Source organism: Poecilia reticulata, linkage group LG13 (genome assembly GCF_000633615.1).
Source record: "Poecilia reticulata strain Guanapo linkage group LG13, Guppy_female_1.0+MT, whole genome shotgun sequence".
Taxonomy (NCBI): domain Eukaryota; kingdom Metazoa; phylum Chordata; class Actinopteri; order Cyprinodontiformes; family Poeciliidae; genus Poecilia; species Poecilia reticulata.
The window spans coordinates 16,268,185-16,290,512 of NC_024343.1; the positions used below are offsets into that span (position 1 = coordinate 16,268,185).

The 22,328-nt window shown below is 41.1% G+C and overlaps 1 protein-coding gene across 6 annotated transcripts; it reads right to left on the reverse strand.

The window, feature by feature from the left end:
• Positions 1-997: 997 nt before the first annotated feature.
• Positions 998-22,307, reverse strand: LOC103474588 (uncharacterized). 6 transcript variants are annotated; one of them, XM_008425681.2, is made up of 34 exons: positions 22,003-22,307; positions 21,700-21,923; positions 19,915-20,076; positions 19,362-19,541; positions 19,008-19,128; positions 18,793-18,867; positions 18,462-18,678; positions 18,211-18,373; positions 17,757-17,945; positions 17,501-17,675; positions 16,349-16,488; positions 15,456-15,632; positions 14,365-14,495; positions 14,124-14,281; positions 13,558-13,785; positions 10,576-10,914; positions 10,350-10,498; positions 9,825-10,083; positions 8,728-8,898; positions 8,467-8,624; positions 8,215-8,355; positions 7,791-7,932; positions 7,550-7,701; positions 7,255-7,380; positions 6,855-7,044; positions 6,639-6,713; positions 5,294-5,404; positions 4,013-4,072; positions 3,761-3,877; positions 3,454-3,605; positions 3,124-3,210; positions 1,867-2,013; positions 1,535-1,717; positions 998-1,355 (listed from the first exon to the last, which is right to left on the reverse strand). In XM_008425681.2, exons 1-34 carry the CDS (start codon positions 22,103-22,105, stop codon positions 1,239-1,241), a joined length of 5,319 nt encoding a protein of 1,772 aa, XP_008423903.1. In that variant the 5' UTR covers positions 22,106-22,307; the 3' UTR covers positions 998-1,238. The 6 variants fall into 6 exon arrangements, with proteins under 6 accessions (XP_008423903.1, XP_017163572.1, XP_008423904.1 ...); XM_017308083.1 differs by having other exon boundaries at positions 18,793-18,870; XM_008425682.2 differs by having other exon boundaries at positions 8,728-8,880; positions 18,793-18,873.
• Positions 22,308-22,328: the final 21 nt, after the last annotated feature.

Genomic DNA, 22,328 nt, shown 5'->3' on the forward strand with positions numbered 1-22,328 from the left:
TTGTTGTTAAACTTTTTTTTTTTTTTCAAATAATCAAACTAATTGTGATATGAGACAGGGAAAATCTGAGTGAACAAATAAATGAGTTTAAAAAAAATATTTAAGAGGAGAAAAAAACTGTCAAAATAAACCTGATAAATTGTGAATAAATTGTGAAGCTGATTTCCATTCTGAACACATGACCATGTTTTTTTTGTTGTTTTTTAGTTTAAAAAAAAACAAAAAAAACCAGTAGAACAAATTGCTTGAATAGGACCTGTTTGACAAAACAAAAATAAGTTAAAATACCTTACGAAGCAGGACGTCTTGGCCAAATTCAAAGAAGTGAATGTGGAACAATGTCTTTCAGCCAGGATGGAATAAATAAATGTACTTAATCTTGTCAAATATTCAGCAACATTTAGCAGTTTTGCAGTGTAAAATAACGGTAATAATAATATACTTCTAAATAATACACAAACACAAAAAATGTTGTATAGCTGCAACCTGTGAGGAGTTGATTCACACTTCCTCCCCCAAGAGTTACAGAGAAGCAAGAAAAAAATGCTTTTAACCACAACTAAGAAGATTTAAGTAGACAACGCTAGTATGAAAAAAATGACTCTTGCATTTGCTTTCAGAAATGTATTCAACAGTGGCTTGCTAACACTGCCATACTATAAGCTTTTATTTGAACTCCAAATGTATACATGAGCAAAAATTGTGGACTTTTTGTCCTGTTTCTTTTTTATTTAGTTGAATCTATTAAAGTATATAATATATATATAGATTATATATCTGTAGATTCAAGAAAATCTACAGATTTTCTTGAACCCAGGACCTTCTTTCTACCTCAGTGCTACCAACTGCGCCACTGTGCAAAATAAATTTTTATTTTGTTCTGGCTGCTTTTTATTCACTTGAATTGAGGATCTTGACTTTCAGAACCAAACATGTTTTTTGTTGGGTTTTTTTTCAAGTTTAGGTTCCTGGTTGCACAAAAGTGAGGAAATTATACAATTGTTGACATAAATTTTAATTTAATGTGTTACATTTTTGGTAAAAGAGAGAGTCATCTTTACACAAAACTGAAAACCTGGAAGTTTTGATTATTATCTGATAGTGATAGGAATCAAACCTTGTATTTTGTTCATATGGCCTCCATCTGAACTCATCTGTTGATCTTTACTTTTATCAGTATTATCTCTTGACGTAGTGGAGGGTCTATGCAAGTATATTAGATAATGATGCTTGTTGGTTCAGCCACTCTGCTCCTCCTGTGGCTCTTTGGCTTCAGAGCTTCTCTCTCTCAGAAATCCTCCAAGATGTGATAACAGAGACGCTTCTCTGTGTTTCACCAGCATTTTCTCTACCTCCTGGACAAACACAAAACAAACACACAACACATGGAAGAAGGAACTGGTTAGACTTAAAAGACTTTAAATCCACATTTAGACTGAAAGAAAGCAGATTATCAGATTTGAACAGAAAAGCAAAAGTTGAGCATCATACTATGCCTGTAGGTTCATACAGAGAGGGACTTTACAGTTCTTACATCTTCGGACAGTAATCCTCTGCTTGGTTTATGAAGCCTATGAAGCAGTGAGACAGCATGGGGGTCTGACAGCGCCTCCTTTAGGTCACCCTGCTCCTGAAACCCAACGCACAAGCTTGGATCCAGTCCAGAACGGATGCTCAGTCTGGCCTGAAAGAGCTCTTGCAAACAGTCCTGTAGAGTCTGGCAGGAAGTGAACAACAACAAAAATTAAAATTAAAATTAAACAAATGTTCTTTTGAAAGCACTTCCAGCTTCAACCTTCAGTTACATAGCAATGAAAATATCGCCGTTATTTAGATTTCTTCAGGTTTTATAGATTTTCCATTCACCTTGAAGAAAAGTCTCTGGAAGGCCGGACTAAAGTCGGCGCTCATGTCTTTGGTTTTAATGTGTGAGAGACAGTGAAGGAGCATGAGAGAGAAACCACCGACACACTGCAGCCTCTGACGGCGGACAAAGAGCGTCTCCTCTGCTTCCTGTGCATAAGCAAAATAAAGTTGGTCATGAATCACTTAATCATCTTGCAGATGGACTGAAACGCAACATGCATGACCCAGTGCTAAAAATAATTTCAGTGGACTGCGTTTTGCTATATTTAAAATATGGATTCAATGAATAACATTAACTGTTTTATGACAGTCAGAAAACTTCAAGGCCTGCAGCCCTTGTTCGTGTAAGCTGAACGCTGGAGCAGTTTGAACATTGACGCCGATTCTGGAACTAACCACAGACCACATAAGCTGGGCCAATGAAAGTTACAGCGCCACCGCAGGTTTTATTTACAAGAAATCTGCCTTGGGTTGGCCTCATTACTTCAGCTCTCTGTTCCCGTAAAAAATATATATTTCTAAAAAATTGAAAAAAGTTGAGCAAGTGAAAGTGCTGTCGTTTATTTCCAGTTTTAAAAACGAGTTTTGTGAAATATTAGCAATAAGGCTATTTTTCTTAAAACTATTTTGGTGAGATGAGTTTGCTGCCAATCCAGCACCATGTGGTCACTGAATCATCACAGACTGTGTAAACTTCACTCTGAACTTTAAGCAGCATAGATCGTGTGACCCCTCCACTCCCAATAAAAGCCCAATAACTGGACGTAATTCTGGATTGTTTACCTTTTTTCAGGTGTCACCTGTGTAAATGTTTTACAGCTAGGAGCTGCTGCTCTTTAGATCAAGATGGCTGCATGGAAATCGAAAGTCTTTGAGATGCAGTCTGAGGTTGGAAAAGAAAGATGAAAGAGAGCTGAAAAAGAGCTACGTGTATTTTGGAGAGATTTCAAGTATAGACGCTGCAGCTACGTGATCATTTCCATGTAATTTTGTTGAAGGCGAGAGAAGAAGCTGTTGGTATAAAGGAGACCCGGCTTTGATAACTTTAGTAATAAATAAAGCGCACAGCGAATTCTATTTCAACCGTTTATTTTTCCAAACCATGGGACAATTTGTAATAAATTGTGTAGTTTAAGATATTTTTTAAAACTAGAGTGATGATGCTGGTCCAGTCAGGAAGCAGCAAAGCTATCACAACCGTATAAGTAACTTTAAAATAAATCTTGGTATATACGCCATCATAAAGCAGTACTTTACCTGATAAAAGAAAGAGTTCCGGAAGGCGTTGTTTACATAGTTGTTGTTTGGCAGGCTCACAGCTATCTGAAGTGAAACAGCTGGAGTCTGTAACAAAAGAAGAAAAACTCGAAGGTATTTTCATTTATCTGAGGTTTTATAGAGACTAACATGGTAAAAGTGCATGTCACTAGTTGCACTATGAAAGGACATACACAAAAATGATTAATAAATAGAATATTCTATGATTTTCTCACAGCCTGAATTAAAAGAAAATGCTAATTACCAACACTTGTGCTTCAAAGCTTATTAGGTTCATGTTTCCAGGCAGAGTGAAAGCTGAGCACCAACCAGTTTGAGATTATGCAGCGTATCAATCAGGAACAATCCGTGCTGGTAGACCAGGAACTCTCTGGGGTTTAGGACTGAAAGGTCCAAAGGGATCAGCTCTCCTTCGCATTCCCACTGGGCATCCAGGACATCCACAAAACCGCTTCCTCTGTCTGAGATTAATCAAAATGAAATTATATAAATTGCGTTCTTCTTTTCTTCAGATGGTAGTTTGACTCCATGATGCAGTGGACTAAAACTGCAATAAGGTATTTACACAATTGACCAAACATCTCCAGTGTTTATGGATGAAAATTTCTGCACTCACTACTAAGTTCGTGTCCAAGTAAACCAGCCTTCCCAGCCCAGGCCTTCAGCCGAAGCTCCAAGTCCTTTAAGAACAGGGAGAGAGGAGAGACCTCCACCAGCCTCTTCCACTGCTCCTCTGAGGGCCACAAATAAGTTCATGAGATGTCTATTCCATAAATGCGTCCTGTGTTTTGATGTACTGTTAGTAAATGTGCTGTTTTGGACTAAAATGTGGTCCTAATGAGACCCTTACTTATATAATAAGGAATACCTGGAGTAGTAGTGACAGCTGCGTGTGTAAAGTGAGCAGGGTCCTTCGTCTGCTGACTCTCTGTAAAGAAACAAGGACCGTCATGAGGATAGTTCCTGGGTTTAGGTAAATGTGCATGACAGAAAAAACACAAACAGCAAAAATCTGAGCGTAGGTAAATTTAATAACCCTAAAGATGTGACAGACGACTCTTTAGATCACATTCATGCTGAAACTGAGGTGAGGACGACAGGTTTCTTCCATCCATTTATCAACAGTATTTGGAAAATATCATTTGAAAGTCGGAAACGAGAGCCAAGAAGCTTTTGAGCTTGTGTCACTTAAAATGATCGAGGGCTGAGATATTTCCAAGGACATAATCAGAAAAATTATAAATGGTAAGGAATAAGCCACAACACCCCAGCATTTATTTACAATTGAAAGTGCTGAAATGTAATACCAGGTGCACCTAATGAGAAATTCATTACTTTAAAGAAGTTTTGCCCTTTTTAGACACCAGACATTTAATTTGAAGTAATCCTAACTGTTGAAGTGAGACTGACCATTGATTGGAAACATTAAAAGAGCTTTAAGAGGCTTTTAGAAAGGAGAATCTAGCGGCCTCTGAGTCTTGTAAGAGGCTTAGAAATGTCTCAAGATTATTTTGAATGAGTTATTCCAATGTTTTGAATGACCTCCACTGGTTGTTGAAGCCTTACAACAGGCTGCTTTAAGTAATACTTTACTTACTTTATTAAGTATTAAAATGGTACATCATTCTGAGAAATTAAATACATCATTTTTGTCACATCTTGTATGACTTTTGCAGTTTGTTTGTGTCACTTTGGGCTCTGTGTTTCTGTGAATCCCTTCGGTTTGCGGTTCTGGTTATTTCAGTGTTTGCTCATGTTCTGACATTGATTGTCATCTGTTCTGCGTTTCCTGGTTTACTCGGCGACGACCGAGTAAACCGACCCCGCGACCCCCTGACCGCCCTCAGTTGTTTCTCAGTTGATCAACAACTCGAGACATCACGAGAACAAACAACACGCTTCTGTTTCGGCATTTAAAACTTAAAGAGAGGAAGGTTTCACGCTGCTTCTAACCAGTGTTCACTGAATTCTGAGTTGATTGTATGCTACTGCTATCTGGAACAGACTGAACAGTGGCTAACCACATTTTGCTTCACCTCACATCATGAAAGAACCATGTACATCTACCATCTACAGAAAGAACTATCTACAGAGTGCACAACATTTTCTACGGGGAGGAGGTTTGATGAGGGCAGTTGTCGTATCTCACCCTGTGAGCGAACACCAGACGATGCAGGCTGTTGCTGTGAGCAGGTCTGGAGGATGCCGTCCTGGGATTCAGCAACATTTACAGGATCTCTCAGTGACTGGGTTGAGTTCCCTTTTGACACACAAGAGAGACATTTACTCTGCTTTATACAAGTGAGGAATCAATTTAAGGGATTCACTGTAAATTAGAGACAGAAATATTGAATTCTAGGTGTTTGGTGCCTATCTCCAATGATCAACGACTCTCGCTTTGTGGGACATTTGTGGGAAAAGTTTTAGCCAAAGGATAACTTTAAAAAGACACAAAACTCCTGCTTTGGTTAAATGTGGACAGGATTTTTTTTTATTAGTGTAACCGTCTGGGCTGCATAAAGGCAAAGCCGGACGTAACTGAAACACCTGGATGCCCGGTGATGTGGGGGAAGAGAGTGATAATAAAGTTTACTGGAAGTTGCCGACATCTGTTTCCAAAGCAAACTGATCCAACCCAATTTTTCCACTTCCTGATTTCAGATTCTTCCACACTCTGATCTGGTCTGTTCTCAGATCACATCAGAATCCAACCGCGACACATATCTACTGAAATCAGTCTGAATTACATTCTCGATGACATGAAACAGTTTGAGCTTGCGAATAGGGACGTTGTTACGCAGCAGACTCCAACATTTAGAGAGCAAAATAGCTATAAATTGACATGAAAATTAATTTCAGAAGTGATTTGAAAAGATTTAATCCTATCACAAAAATAATGACAAGTGATTTAAAAAAAAAACAAATGTTTAATGATGTGAAGGACTTTAAATACACAGTTACACCAGTGGAAACATACAGACTGACGGATATTGTGAGAAGGGCCTGACTGCTGTAATCCCAATAAAGATTTTTGATTATTGAGAAAGATATACATAAACTGCTCTAATTCAGGTGATATGTTCAGTGTGTTCCACCTAAGTGATCTAACCAGGTTAAAAAGTATCACCCTTGTAAAAATTTGGCTCAGCAAAGTTGGCTGAGTCATTGTTCCTGCTTTCTAATATATCCCCCCGAGGAGATATTCTGTCACAGCAAAGCCATTTAAAAGCATTATTTGTATGCCTATAATCTAGTTTTTAAAGTGCACTTTAGAAGGTGCACTTTAGAAGTTTTCAGCAGACCATTTTTGAATAAAATAGTTTTTTTTCTAAATTGTTAATTTGTCAGATATTTATACTCGTTTTACATAGTTATATCATTCTAGAAATGCCTGTCTCCTTTTTAAGCAGAAACAAACCTCTTGGTTGAATGAAAATCAACATGCAACGAGCGTGAACAGGTTTGGGCCTAACTAGAGCTAACAAAGAGTGTACCTTTCACCACTGGAACAGAGCTTGTCCACACTCTGGATGGGATCTCCAGGCAAAACTCCTGCTTTCTCGATGAGCCTAAGACACATCAGAAAACAGACGTTGGCAGTAAACAACCTGTAAACCGTTTAGTTGTCCTCAGTAGTTCCGCGGGTAAAGACCAGCACTGGTGTTTGGATGTGAGATACGTGATGATGCAGTTGGCTGATGCTCTTGTACCAGAGATTTGCTGGTTGCAGATATTGGACAGCAGGTTTGTTGAAGGTTTTTCTTCCAGGATCACATTCAGTCTTTCAAGCAGAGGTACAACCCTCTGCTGGAGCAGAGCCATCATGGTGACGTTTGGCTTATATTCACTGCATTGGACCAGACCGTAGTCTTTGTACCAAAACTGTCCACAAAGTACTGCCTATAAACAGCCAGACAGAAAAATGGGAACATTACAAGAGCTAACAATTGAAGTTGCATCTCAGCGATGAGTAACTGCATCTACGGAGATGCAATTAATCCACCTCCTGTATGTAATGTGTTACATACAATATCTAGCTTTGTTTTTAAACATATATCCAGTTGTCGATACCATGCCTTGTAAATCTTATGAGCACTTCTGTGTCTTCACCTGGGCTGTGTTGGCACGCAGCCGAGAAACATGTCTGACAAAATGGAGCGACATGAGAGCAGAATCCACCGCTGTCTGTGTGGAACAACACTGCTCCCATATTTCTCTGTGCCTCAGCTCTCTGTCCTGAAAACCCAATGATTTTATATTGTTAGTAGCTTATAATCAAAAAGTGCTGTTGTTGAGAACAAACCTAGACTTGTTGAAGCATTTTTTTAGAATTATTATTTCAGGCCAAAAAAAAAAACGTCCCCGCCGTGATGTCAGAATTAAGCCTAGAAACAATTATTCTTACCATCACATGGAGGCTTGTAGACCACTCTCCTGGCTGGGACGTCCACTTCTCATTTTCTTGTTGCAGCTGATCCATGCACACATCCAGCTTATCGAGGCCAGACATAAGGGCTGAGTGCCAACCACACTGCTGGTCCCATTCCTCCTCATCGCCTACAATCAGGCATGGATATTCATACCTTATTGTGCTGCAATACAAATCAAACACTGCAAAGTGGCATTATGCTTGGAAGTGATGTTACCGCACGTAAGGATGTGTAAGGCATGTGGCGGCAGGACCAGAGCCAGGAACGAGCGCTGAGCTGCTCTTCTCTGCACCTCAGTTTGTGCAGCATCCTGCAGCTCGACAGCTGCCTCCTTCAGCTGCTTCCCTGACCACTGGACCTGCAGCAATATATACAGACTATTCATTCAAGCTCAAATAAAGCATACACACGTAAACACAAACATACATCTTCTTGTAAAGCTCAAAGGGCAAAGATGCAGTTAGTAATTTCTGCATTCACTGTCAGCATCTAGAATCTTGTCAAGAATACAGTTCTAAAACAAATATATTGTATCTGTTTTTATTTATACACATTCAAAAAGCTTGAAAAGTCTTGAATTGTTTCCTCCATGAAAGCACTAAGCTCTTCTTTACAAACAGCATAAACGCCCCCTGCTGACCTGATGAGAATTTGCATCTGTGACACTAAAGAGATGCTGGCATAAAGCCGAGTCCAGATCGATGAGGACGTCCTCCTCACGCTGCCTCTGCTGCTGCCAGTAAGAGTTTCTCACACACATTTCCCTCTGCAGCGCCTCCACCTGACACAGAACACGGAAAAAAAACAAGATCCAGATCAGTTATCTGCCTTATCATCCATGTGACTTCATTTACTACATTATAACTTTTGATTTAGGGATTTGTGCACCTACTTGTACACCATCTGTTTGCTCTGCCATCATCAGCCAGAATGAAGACGTCATAGGCACGATGTTTTTGCTGGACACGTCCAGTCTTGCTCCAACTACTGGGGCCAACAGCCCAGTCACTGGATCCACAGCCTGAGCTCCATAACGGATCGCCACCAAGCCTGTCGGGTGCAAGCAGATGCTTGACTCGCTGATGTAAATATCTTGCATAATTATAAAATGAATAAAATGAAGAATTGCAGATTCTTGTTATTATCGACATGCCTTTTCCTTTCGGGTCTTCCATGGTTCCTGCCAGAGGAATTGGGTTCCCAGAGACAGGATCCCTCTGGCACCCAAGCACAGGAACACTCAGACCGGATCCCATAGGGTCAAGATACTCCATCCCCAGGAGAGCTGGCAGACACATATCTGAAGCTGGCAGAGGCATTTCGCCTGATTCATCCCACAAAGACGAGCAAATTAAATAAACTTGATGAAAAATAGACATCATATAAAATCAGGTAAAATAAGGCGGGACAAGATTCTTACTAAAAACAAATTGTTGTTTTCTGAGCCTCAGATGCTTGCTAATGGCCTTAAAGAACTTTACATCAACATTAAAAAGCACCTCTATCACAGAATAAGTAAAGACCTTCTTTGTACTCCATGGTATTTCTAGGCATTTTTCCATTAAGATGAAAAAGTAATAGTGTAAAGGTTAAATTTAGGCTCATATGAGACAAACTGGTCACATGCTTAGTTCTGTAAAGGGTAGCTGTCTGTGATATGTAAAGGTCAAGTGAAAAGACTTTGGGTTAAGAAATGTGTGTTCCTCTTAGGCTTCTGACTCTCTTAAATGTCAGACTTTAAAAAAAAAAAAAAGACCCTTTTTGTCTGCACGTGTGTGCTCACTGCTCATTGGCCAGCTCTGTCTCAGTTTCAAAACAAATATGGTGGATAAGGTGAGTGTTCCACTTTCACTGAGACAGGTTCAGAAAGTTTTTTTAAGCTTTTCAAAGGCCAAAGCGGCAGCCTCACTTCTATCAGACCTTCCCAGGACAGACTGAAATGTGTTTATGGAGACATGTACACTCATACTGGACGATCCCTCATTAAATACTTAGAGCCCCCCTTAAAACTCCAGTCATCTTCACCACCCACTAATCATCTTTTCTGTTCTTACTGCGATATAATCTACTCTTCTTTGGCTGATCTTGTCAGGCGTCTGTATTTTGTTGGCTTTGTGTGGGTTTTTCACGTTTTGCAACTGAAAAATAAGCCAGGATCTAAATAAGCAACGGAGAGCAAAGCAACACGTTGAACTGAGGGAAAAAATGGTCCAAAAAGTGTTTTGGTTTTTTTTCACAAGGATTCCTTACCCAGTGTCCCACCGTCCTGCTGCAGATGCAGAGTCCAGTCCAGCAGCATCTCAAACCGGGTCCACAGCTGCAGCCCACAGTGCAGACTCCTTTCCCAGGCCTGTTCAAGTTCCTTGCTCGCAGCTAGAAGATCGTCCAGTCGACCGCTTATGTTCTCGTTGCCCGGATGGCTCTGCATATTTTGCAGAGTCGGGTCTGAACCCCAGTCATCAGTTAGCGGTTTCAGGAGGTCCAGTGCTTTAAGCATCTCAGCCAGAACCTGAGCCAAATAAACATCTCTGTCACTCAAAGGTAATTTATTATGAAGCCACTCTGCAAACGTACAGTTTTAGAGTCGCTGGTTTACTCTCAAAGTCTGTGCTTGTGTTATGTATTTACCACATGTTTCAAAAAACATAGCTCACCAGGAAATGATGAGGGAAAACGAAACACTTTCCTCACCGCTTGGTCGTTTCATGTCTTGGTATTGTGACAAGTATTGCACATCAAATCATATTTTTACTGGAGTTGGAGTTAATCATGTACCTTGCTGTCTAATAATGCTTGATATCCTCCTGCATGAGGCACCAGCTGTCCAGCTCTGATGGTGACTCCTCCTACTCTCACCATCTGCCCACTCAGAGGTTCGGTGAAGACCTCGCCAAGCAGCGCTCCACCTACTGGCTGTACATCTCCTAGAGGACAAGCAGAGCAAGTCCAAATGACAAAAGAGCTGTAATTTAAGTAATAACAGACATCTAGCAACGCTCACCTGTCACCAGATCTAAATGGACCCCAACAGTGAGCACAATGTTCCCTGTCCTGGAGTCCAGCATGGGATAGCCAATTTGTATTGGCTGAAGCAGGCGGGAAAGTGGGCAGGTGTGCAGCCTTCCCAGGGGGTAAACTAGTCCAGTCTGTGGGTGGATAGTCACTGCCAAGGTGGGTACGGGGACGCCTGTGTCTGGATCTGCCGTGGGCATGCCCAGTTGTAACCTATGACCTGGTTTTGGGCCTTTGAGACGAATGCAAGGCAGGGGCAGCTCTGAGGGGCAGGAGGTAGGAAAAGGAAGAAATGGAAGGAGGGGGCTGTCCAACTTTCTGATATCACCTGATGCAGCAAAAAGCACACAAAGTATTTTTCACATTACAATCAAGGAAGACAGTTTATTCAGTTGGTGAGCTGAAAGGAAAATGAGAAATGATTTCAATTTTTTTTTAATGAATAAAAGTCAGAAAAATTTGACATACCTTTGTATTTACTCCCAGTAGTCAAAACCTTTTAGAACCACTGTTCATTGAAAATATACTCATTTTACAATCAGCCTCTATCTGTTTTGCACATCTGGAAACTGAAATTTGTACCCCTTCTTCTTTGCAATCCTAGCTCACAATACTGTCACACCCAGATTATTATACCAACTGGTAAAAAAATAAAATAACTCAGTAGTATTGAGTAAGTGACTTTGCAGCAATCCCTGCTACTGAACAAGCATGTGGCGACAGTAGGCAGCCAACGGCATTAAGTTGTTAAATCCCTCATGTTGTTTTACCGTTCAAAGCTTTTCCATTAATCTTATCCCTGACCCCATGCTCCTTGATCTTTCTGCAGTCTGTTCTCTATCTCTAAAACCTCTAAACATTCATAGAACATCAGACAAACACTCAGATGGGCTCAATCAATTATGTATCTCCTGAAGAATTCAATTTCACATTCATTAATTCAACAATTACGTGGAAGTATTAGCATTAATGGAAATCTCCAGCCATCCTACCACTGGAGAAGACAGTTTGGTGTGCCAGAGATTAATATACGTTGGTGTGTAATGTGTGTATCAACCAAAAAGAAAAAAAGAAAAGCACAAGAACTTCTGAAGATCCTGGTGGTAAGAGAGTGTCATTATGGCCAGTAAAATGGGCCGTGCACTTACAAGGGCTAAAATTGCTAAAAAAAAAAAAAAAAAAAAGAGGTAATTTCTCCAAATTACTTAGAAAAAAGCCAGACTCCAGTTTGCAAAGGACAAAACACCTATTTGTTAGAGGCATGTCCTGGGCTTTAATGAAATTGAAATTAAAGTATTTGATCATAGTGACCATCACAGAGAAAGCCTGAGAAAACCATCCCAGCTGTGAAGCGTGGAGTTTGCTGCAAAAGAGACTGGTGCACTTCACAAAATAGACAGCATCATGGGGAAAGAACATTACATGTATATATTGAAGCAACATCTCAAATCTTTAGCGAAGAAGCTAAATCTTGGCTGAAGAATCTTGGGTAGAAATGGGTTTTCCTAAGAGTCAATGTGTTAAAAATTGATTTAGGAACAACATAGTCAATGCTCTGGAGTTGTCTTCAAAAACACTGATCTCAGTCTCATAGAAAATATCTGGGCAGGCCTGAAAGGTTTCCAGCAAACTATTGGGTTTGTGGAAGAACTATTTGGGTTTGTGGAAGAATACCCAGAAGATCAGACCCAAATCATACAGTTTAAAAGGCAATTCTACCAAATACTGAACAATTCACATTGTATTTTAACTTCAAAATCTAAAAAAAAAAAAAAAAGTTATTATTAACATAGTTACTTACGTACTTAGTAAGCTCAAATCATTGAGGCAATTCTTTTCTGACCCAAAACAGGAAACTTTAGTCTGATTGATTGTCAGGCAATTGAAAGAAACACCCGTTTTGTTCTCTACATGTCATATATTTTAAATTATTTAGTCGTTCTGCATTTGTACATAATTGTTTCATTATAAAACACCTCAATGTAAAGGATTTTTATTTACCTTTAGGATGCATAATTGTTATTGCAGTTGAGTTTATTTTTATTACCAGCAGCAGATCTTTCCTCTTGGCAACTCTAAGACATTATAGCCATATCTGCTCCAAACAAACTCATTGAGCCCTCATAACTCTGCTGTAACTGAAGCATCCCTGTTTGATCAGCTTCCTCGTTTCCTGTAAATAGCCTGTTGTCTTCTAAGTACATATTTATCGATGCACATTACATATCTCTAAAGACTGCACATTACTTTCAGTTTACCTGAGCAGTAAATTTCCATTATTCTTATCTTTGTGTGAGTATGCATGTTCCACTTATCGTATTTTCCGCACTATTTTAAAACTTTCTTCATATATAAGGCGCACCACATTACAAGGCACATAGAATAGACGCTTCAGTTTGGGTTGGCAATTTGTTCCGTACTCTATTATTATACATCCACACTTGTAAAGAAGTGGTCACCGAGTACTTTATATAGTAGGCTGCCCCAGCCATTGTTTCATTGTTGGTGTTGTGATATTGTGCCCAACTTCTTTCTGGGTAACACAGACCAACCGACATGCTGCCGCCGCTGTCTCTGTCTCTCTTCCCCGCCCCTCTGCCCCCCTGGCTTTAAATTTATTATCAAACTTTATTAACAAACCAGCGTTCTGACAACTATCCCAGCATGCACCGCGCACTTCTTCTTCTACGGGGAAAATGAAGTCGGCGGCTGCTTACCTTAGTTGCTAGACCTGTTGTTGCTCAATATTGGTCCATATATAAGGCGCACCGGGTTATAAAGGCGCACTGTCGGCTTTTGAGGAAATTGGAGATTTTTAGGTGCGCCTTATAGTGCGGAAAATACGGTACCTTAACTCGCTGCTGTGACACCTCAATATTTCTATTCTATTCTGTTTAGTATTCTCTCTGTCTTTAACATGGCGTTTTATTTCATCATAGTATGTGTGGTAGGATAGAATCGGCAGTGTTACCTGTGCAGAGATCCGTAGTAAACACTAATGTGGAACTGACAGGATCATAGGCCACGTTGCCAACGATGGGTAAAACTCTGCCAGTCTGAGGGTGAATGAAATAATCAGGTGGCACTGCCATGGTGTGGCCGCTGCTCAGCAACATGTGGCTTTGAGGGTTTGGCTTCATGAGCCCGGTGACTGGATCACAATGAACCGCAGCAGGGACACGCAGAGACCCGTCAGGACCTGAGAGGAGGCAGAGGTTGAACTTTTTTTTATTTATTTTTATCTAAAAATCCTGATAATACTACCAATTAACAAATCTAACTTGTAAAAAAGTATTTTAGAATAAAAAAGGGATTTATTTAAATAATTTTCCTTCTTGATAGAGGCTATATGTTTTTGCAATTTTTTTGATTCCCCTTTTTAACAAGTTTTGTTTTCTTTGTTGCAGCACAAGTTTTTAGCAGTAGATGGTGCTGTTTCTCCAACATTGAAGAAGTCCTTCATGGTATCGTAGTACTACTTCAGAAAATACTGAAGATTCTTTTCTTCTTCTTCTTTTCCAGGGCTCATTGACTCACCAAAGATGTCGTCTTTGGTCAGGACGGTTCCTGTGTCGGGGCAGAGCAGCTTGGCCCCGGTGCCTTCACCCAACAGCCCCCACGCTCCCTGACGGTGGCACTCTGCTCCCACCAGCTCCCCCATTTCATCCACAAGGCACGTCAGCCTTTGGGTCGAACTTAACATTGGTGGGAAAATATATTTAAAACTACATAGTATTTATTTCAGATCTCGTCAATCCATACTTGACAAATCTTTTACATTTGCTGGTGAAGCTCACAAGAGGCCTGATTGCTGTTGGAAATCTTGGACAGCAGTCCGGTGCACTCCCTGCATCGAGTGGTGAATACACTGTAGACCCGCTGCTTGGCCTGCTGATCTCGTCTCAGAACCTAGAAGGAACCAGTGACATCTATTTCACTTATCCTCTTTGGTAGGTTGTTAATTTTAGTTGTTTGCTTCTAAGATTTACAGTGTTTGGCATTTCTTCCTATTGCCTGCTAAACTGTCAGAGAGGATGTATTATTAAATGCACTTTGTTCTTGATTATTTGGCAGAGAAGCACCACAAAATTCAAGGAACAAGCATATTTAGTTAGATTTATCAATCTGACAAACCTTTATTTATGATTTTACTTTGCCTTTAAAATGTATTCATACTTCTCGATAATCAGTTTGCCGTTCCATAACTAAAATCTTCAAGATATTCAAGGCGGGGCAAAAACAGTGGTAAAGGGTGAATCTTTTAACAATCAAAAACCTGAAACAAATGGAGCCCAATTTAGCCCAATTTAGTCTGATTCTTCCCCCCCAAAAGATGAATAAATCCGTAACAAATCACTTCTGCAGTTTGTCAAAAACCATGACAGGTCAAATCAAACAGGTGGGGGATGGCGTTCTGGTCAGGTGACACTACAATATGTCTGGTGAAAAATCAAATATGCAATCCAAACATAAAGCCAGAGTTACAATGGACTGTTTTAGATACACTCATTGCGTGGATGGCCCAGTCAACGTCCAGATTGAAATACATCTGAGAACCTACAGCAAGATTTAACATTGATATTTACAAGATGGCCTCCATCCAAAATGAGATCAAAAGACCAATTTTATTGTAGTCTAAATGTGCCAACCCGTTAAGAGGTTTTAACCTAAAATACTAAAGTAGTAGCAAATGTTGCAGCTGAGAGGTGCACATTAAATCTGGAGGCGCTGCAGCAAACACGGTGCATTAATTATATTTCTTCACAATCATAATCCCACTAAAACATATTGAAATGTATAATCCCAACATGAGAATATGTGGGAAAGATCAAAATGTAAGAACACTGCACAATGAGACATGTACAGTACCTCAAGCTGATTGTCGAGCAAAGTTCGCAGCTGGGAGGCCAAAGCCCTCCGTCGCCCCATTTCTTTCTCCATCTCTTTTCTCATCCTCTCGTACCCTTCCCCCACCCTCTCCTCGGCAATCATGCCTGGGTGGAGTAGCTGTAGTTTCCCAAGGACTCCCTGATACATCTCTTTTACCTGGACAAACACAAAAACACATTAGAGACCAAATCATCACAAAACTGTTGTAATCTGAGCCTGCAATCATGCAGCCTCAGCAAACATCTCCAGTCCTCAGGAGACATAAGCATTTATGCAGCACCGTCTCTTCTTACATGTCTATCGCTGCACTTCTTCAGGGCTGTAACATTAATCTGTTCTCTAAACTGCATCCAGGCAATTAAATAGGAAGGACATGGGACAAAGAGAAGTGCACAGAAGAAAACAGAGACCTTCGTATGTGATACTTAGCCTGTTTCAATGAACCTGAATGATCTGTGAAACGCATATGAGTAGGGACAGGAGACAGTGAAAGAGAAGATGTGCCCAATCTTTCAGGGCTTTTATGAAATCAATTTAGAGGTCAAGAAGTGAATGTAAAGATGTGCTTCATTAGAATGTTCTTTCATTTTTATGAGAAGACTCCAGCCTCAGGGCTAAACTCAGGGCTGTTTCTCACATCAAACTCCAAAACAAAAAAAAAGGCACCAACAATATCCCCGGTTACTAAAAGAAATATATTTAACACATGGATTGGCAAATTGACAAGAGACAAAGTCCCAAATGGATTTTGTGTTCCTGAACAGTTCTGCTTCACTGAAGCGACAAGGTTAAGTGTGCGAAGGATAAAAGAGGGAATCAGTGTCGGTTCCCTTGCTGCCAGTTTACTTGGCAAATAATCCGGAAGTTTCTACCTCCGTTGTGAGCTTCCCCAGCCTCGTAGTGACAGACAGGCTTTGTTTAAGCAGGAGGCTGTAGAAAGTGTTGCTGCTGAAAGCCTCCAAATCCACCTGGTGCTCATAATCCCAGAACTCATCCAAAACATCCGGGCAGGCTGCTCTTCACAAAACAGGGAGAAACAGGGATAAAAAAAAGGGAATAAATGTATTTCAAATCACGTCAGGAAATTATTTTGAAGAACATCTACAACTTTCAGTAAAAGTATTTGTATTAATTAAGGTTTTTGTGACATTGCAACCATAAATTAATGTAGAGTTTTAGGGTATTTCATCCTGTTTTATTGTGAGTGGATGTGATAAATAGAAAATCACAAAGTGCTACATGTTTGGGGAGATGCGTGGAATCCTTCATTCTTATATTTAGCCCCTCAGATCACTACATTGAACTACCTTTTGTCACATTTACATCTGAAACTCTTTTGGTGTAGGTCTTTACCGACTTTGGACACTGGGAGATATTTTTCTCCCCTTCTTGCAGAAATAGCTCTTTCTTCGATTATAGCTTGCTGTAAATGTCACCCCTCCATTACCACCAGTGTGTGTTGATCTATTTCATTGAGTTTCTGTAAGGTTGACAGGTGTGTTAGAAAACATGGACAAATTTAAGGTATGCAAATACTTTTACAAGGGCCCTTAAATGAGCTGCATTAAAAGTTTATTGAAAGCTGTTGTTCATGTGTGCACGTGTGGGTGAGCGTGCACGTGTGTGTGGGTGTTTTGGAACATCTATTCTGATGTAAAGTTCTGGTTGGTTCTTCCTAGTAATGACATCAAAAGCTGTACAATAGTAAACCGAAGAAAGGGCCCCATTGATAAAAATGCTTGTTTTTCTTTTTCGCTGTTAGTCACCAAACACGTGCCATCAGCTTCGTGACGTCAGTCTTTTTAACAGTAACTGGTTGGATGTGTGCACCACCCAAAGGTCAGTGTCAGTGTTGCGTAAGAAGTCACTGGGGTCCTCAAAGGCCTGGTGTTTGGACAGAACGTGGGGTCGGTGCACGTTGCAGGTGCATTTGTCTAAAGTTGCCTATCTCATTTGAATGTAAGTCGGGAAACAAATTATCTCCTAGGCTTTTAATGAATGGGTAAATAATTGGAGTATTCCACCTGGCTGAATGGAGTCCTTCATTAGCCTAGCCTGTTGATTCCGATGGGTCTTCCTAATTGTGAAAACCCTTGAGCCTTTTGATGCGTAGTCATCCATTTGGTAGGCCAGCTGCAACGAACGATACCTCGTTGCGATTGGCTTCTTTTCCGGCCACCCGTATTCCTGGAACATAATCTACAAACACAAATGTTTTAAAGTTACTATATATAAGATTAGCGAACGTCTAAAACGCTTGTGTGCCTAAAAAAGACGAACCAGCAATGCGACACATAAGCAGAGAACGACCACAGCTCCAAACAACAGCCCGCCGGCGACCAGCCAATCAGGTCGAAGCAACAGATCACGTCTTCTGCTGATTCCCATCTGGGTCAGATGTCGAGGGATGGTTGGGAAGAAGGGTCCAGGCTCATAACACTGGCCCCCTGCGGGCATCACTCGCACATACTGGAAGGCATTGGCATCCGTAGTTAGTGACGCTTTACCATTTATGTCACAAATTGCATTAGCCATCTGCTAACTTTTTTTATGTGCTGTTCTTAGTATTGATCATGTCAATTCAATCCAAACACAAAGGAGAGTTGTTTTTTTTAAGTCAAAACAGCAAAAAATAATACATCAGCTTTTGAAATTAAATGCTTTTATAATATTTTTTTTACGAAATGAAATTATGACGTAACAAAGTAGCTTTAATTTTTTAATTGAGCTTTACCATGTGTTTATGCTGATTGCTGCTAAGTGTGAAGACGTAAACCCCCTGGTGGCTAAAGACCAGCGAAAATAAAGTAGGAGGAGTCCAGGAAAGGGTCAGCTCCTCTTCCAGCAGTCTGAGTGCACCCCAGTCAAAATCGCTGTTTGTGTTGTAGAGATTGTCACTGAAAGAAGTGCAGAGACGATGAACAAAAATGTCCAAACAAAAGTAGCAAAACACTCAAACCTGGAAGAATCCACCACCTGACTTACATGTCGTAGAGCGGGTAATGGCGTGTGCTGACGGTGAACAGTAAAACATCCCCCAGTTGGAGACACGTTGTCGGGTTGAGGACTCCAGTTACTCTCGACAAACTCTGGTCTTCAACATCACTCGGGTCTTTGTTCCACTGTCTGAAACGAGGTTCTCTTTTTGCATCACTGATATTTTCCACACCGCTGATCTCATCTAAAACTTCATAGTCTTCGTCTGTAAATCAGTCATGCAGAACAGCAGTCTCAATAACGCAATAATTTGGTTTACATGTGTGGAGAATTTCCGTGCGTTCATTGCTATTTCGATTGGTGTGCGGCAGTGACAAACCGGCCGAGCTCTGTGTGCGGTCTGGAAACAGTTGCTGGATTTCCTCTGGGAGACCGCTGAGGAGGCCAAAGAGTCCTGCTTCTAGCAGCCGTGATACAGATGAAGAAGAAAAAGGAGGTCATGAGTGTGACAGGGAACCACAAAGAAATCAGCCTTGCTAGATAGGAAAACCTTATTGTGTAAGTGTCTGTGATTGTTTGAAAGTGCGTCTCCACCTGTTGTCTGAACAATGTAGACAGGACGTGAGGGTTTGCGATGGCTGCGGCACTGCAGAGTCCCCCGGGAGTCCCACCTTTCAAAAACCGCTTCCAGCACACCGCCTGAGACGCTTGACACCTGCAGCCACACAATGACAAGTCTTTACCGTTAATAGGTCAATGCAACACAAGAGATGAGGCTGCAGTTTCACAATGAAGATTACAATACATGCATGTATGTATTATCGGAACAGGCTTATTTGTCTATTGTGTTTTATTCAATAGAAAAAAAACATTGAACAGTTAAAATATAAGATAACATTCAGATAACATTCTTTTGGTACATTTTATCAGTGTTACTCTTTTGTCCACCTGACTTTCGTAGCTCCATGTCAGAGCCATATCCTGATCATATATGCACTGGAGCTTCAGGTGGGTTGCTGGCTTCCACCTGCATAGGCCTCCACATGCAGCTCTGCCTGGAGGCTCTCTGCACACACACAGACCCAGCTCCCTGTCATAACCACGGTAGTCCTCTGGTGATTGGCACACCTGCAGAAAAACAGCCAATGCAACTCTTGTGACATGTACGTTCTCTAACTAGTTCCTCTAAATCAACACAACTGTGAAATCACTGCTGAGCAAAAGTCACAGGAAGCAGCTTACGGTTAAATATTAATTGGGTTTATTAAGCTTGGAGGCTTGTCAGGTTCATGGGGTAAAGGGCAAAGACATCCAGGTTGTACTCATTAAACTCAGTGATTGTAGCCTATGTGCTTACTCGACGCGTTCTGTAAACAGGTCATACATATCTTCTGTATGAGTTTCCTGTCTCATATCATTTTGAACAAGATAAACCAAAGACCTTTCCCCTAGTTCTTCCTTAGTGTATGTGAAGGGCCATATCGTAAGTGCAAGCATTTACCTTGTCCTTGCAGTGAAGAGACCACTGGTGCTGGTCCAAGCAGTCCCCATATTGTGTGCGAGACTTTCCATTTCTGCAGATGCTGTACAGCTGCTGCACACACATTTCTCCATTACTGCTGGGCTGGTATCCGATTGTACAGAAGCAACGGCCATCAGTTCTCTATGGGTATAAAAGGAGAGATAAAAAGGTCTAAGAAACGATTTGCCGATTGGTTGAAATGACGAAGACAAAGATTTAATGCAAAGACGAAAACAATGATACTTTCAACTACAGCAACTTTCGTTCTTTATCAGGTTCTGCACTTATGGTTTCTGCTCTATTTCACTTTCTTAGGGGTGCTGCTGGGATGCTACTGTCAACTAAGCATTTGCCCAATCTCTCTGACTACCCGATTTGACCCTTTGCCTACAAACTGCGTGCAACACATGTTCCAACCTATAACCTAACTCAAAGCTTTGTCTCCATGGGGAACATAGAAGATTATCAGACTGAGAACACAGCAGGAAATTCTTTCTGCTTCTCCAGTGTTGCCATAGCCCACATCTTGGCTGCCCCAGTAGACCAGTTTCCATCTTTCTTTCTTTGTTTCAGTTTTTTAACCTCGCCGTAGTCCTGTATTTTCTTTATTGAATGCTGTTTTCACATTATGGTATGGTATGGTATGGTATGGTATGGTATGGTATGGTATGGTATGGTATGGTATGGTATGGTATGGTATGGTCAGTGGCGCAAAAAGTGGGTATGCAACACATAGGGGCGCAGCACCAGAGGGGGCGCCAAAACCCCGCCTGGAGGGGGCGGCGCGCCGATGATCTTTTCCCATACGCTTCAGTGCGCCTAACGCTCCTTCACCTCGCACACATAACGAGGTAAATGTAGCGAGTTTTACCCTCCACGTATCGTCGCCTCGGGGGATGGGGGGAAGCGAGTGAGCGTCGTTCCTTCACCCCAGCGTTCCTTCTCTCTGGGAGGAGGGTTGGGGGCGGGGGTCTATGTTTTCGCATCCACCTGAATAATGTGTAGTTGCGCCACTGGGTATGGTATGGTATGGTAAGGTAAGGTAATTTTATTTATATAGCACATTTTCAGCAACAAGGCAATTCAAAGTGCTTTACATGAATTAAAAGGAAATACATGTATATAAATATAGTTGTGGAAATTATTTTTGCACTCTTCCCCTGACTTATACCTTTGTACAACAAAATTAATTTGTTCTATCATATCTCTGGCCAAAGGTTGCAAGTGTTGTATGCTTATTTATATATCATAAATGTTATAATAAAGGAGGAGAACGATTTAAAAGGATTTATAAAGGTTTTCTATCTTGCGTCAGAAAACTCTCACTTTTAACAGAGATGTTTACAATTTCTGATCCACTTTAAGTACACAGTAAGTCCTTTTCAAGGTTTTGCAGCCATATTTCTACACACAAGTGTTCTCACACAGACAGCCAGGGCCAAATCTCATTCCCTTGATCCTGAGCTGATGAGAAGAGAGGTCAACACCTATGCAACTGCAGCCACATGGGGAAACTAGATCCTTCTGTACAGTAATACTATCTGGAACTCCCTTGGCTTGAAGCTACAGATTGCTTATCGTCTAATATTTCTGAGTGACAGTCAGGAAGTTACTCCTTTCACTGTATTTGTGAGGAAAGGGCAACAAGGCAAAAAATAAATCATAAGCACACTTGGAGCGGATGCTTCTTCACTTTGTAGGAATTGCTGTGCTGATCTTTATGCCTTGTAAAAACACACGAACAACGAACATGGGAAGAAACACCTGAAAACGCTGTCCATTTCCTGAGCAGATGCAGACATCCTGGCCAGACAAAGGCTGCACAGCCATAGGACCACAGGCCAGGGGGGAAGGCAGGCCTGGTCGAGGGCAGTAGTGTTGTGGAGGACACGTCAGGCAGCTTTTTTCAGACACAGCTCCAGCATTTGGCCCATATGTGCCTCTAGGACAGGGGACCGGACTGAAGCTGGCTGGAGGACAGTAGAAACCTAATATGTGCAAAAACATGTCACTCTGTCTTACTGTTGCAGTGATAATAAGAAAAAAAATTCAGTTGGGAAAGCTTACCTGGCTGGCAGTGCAGATTTTCCTTGTTTTGTTGACTGATGTTTCTCTCTTGGGCCATTGCACTCAGTGCCACTGCAAAATGCCAAACCACATGCATCTGCATGTTTGCATAGTTTTTCTTTCAAATACTGACTTGCTGACCAACATTTCCCATGAATTCCTCTGCTTCACACACAAACTCTTGAAGTGATTCATCCACGGTCCATGGTTTGAAGAAACAGACAAAATCAGATGTAATACTCTGTGAGTGTAGTCCATTGACAAAATTCTGCACTCCGATGTTCTCCACAAACGATTATGCACCAGGCAAGTTAGTGTGCATGGCT

Excerpts from the sequence above, each read along its gene's own strand:
- LOC103474588 (XM_008425680.2), bottom strand. The coding sequence starts at position 22,105 with ATGCAGATGCATGTGGTTTGGCATTTTGCAGTGGCACTGAGTGCAATG. Across the intron at positions 15,633-16,348 it reads TGGGGAAGCTCACAACGGAG|GTAAAAGAGATGTATCAGGG; the intron begins GTAGAAACTTCC and ends GTGTTTGTCCAG. Across the intron at positions 3,211-3,453 it reads CGCTGCATAATCTCAAACTG|ACTCCAGCTGTTTCACTTCA; the intron begins GTTGGTGCTCAG and ends CTTTTGTTACAG.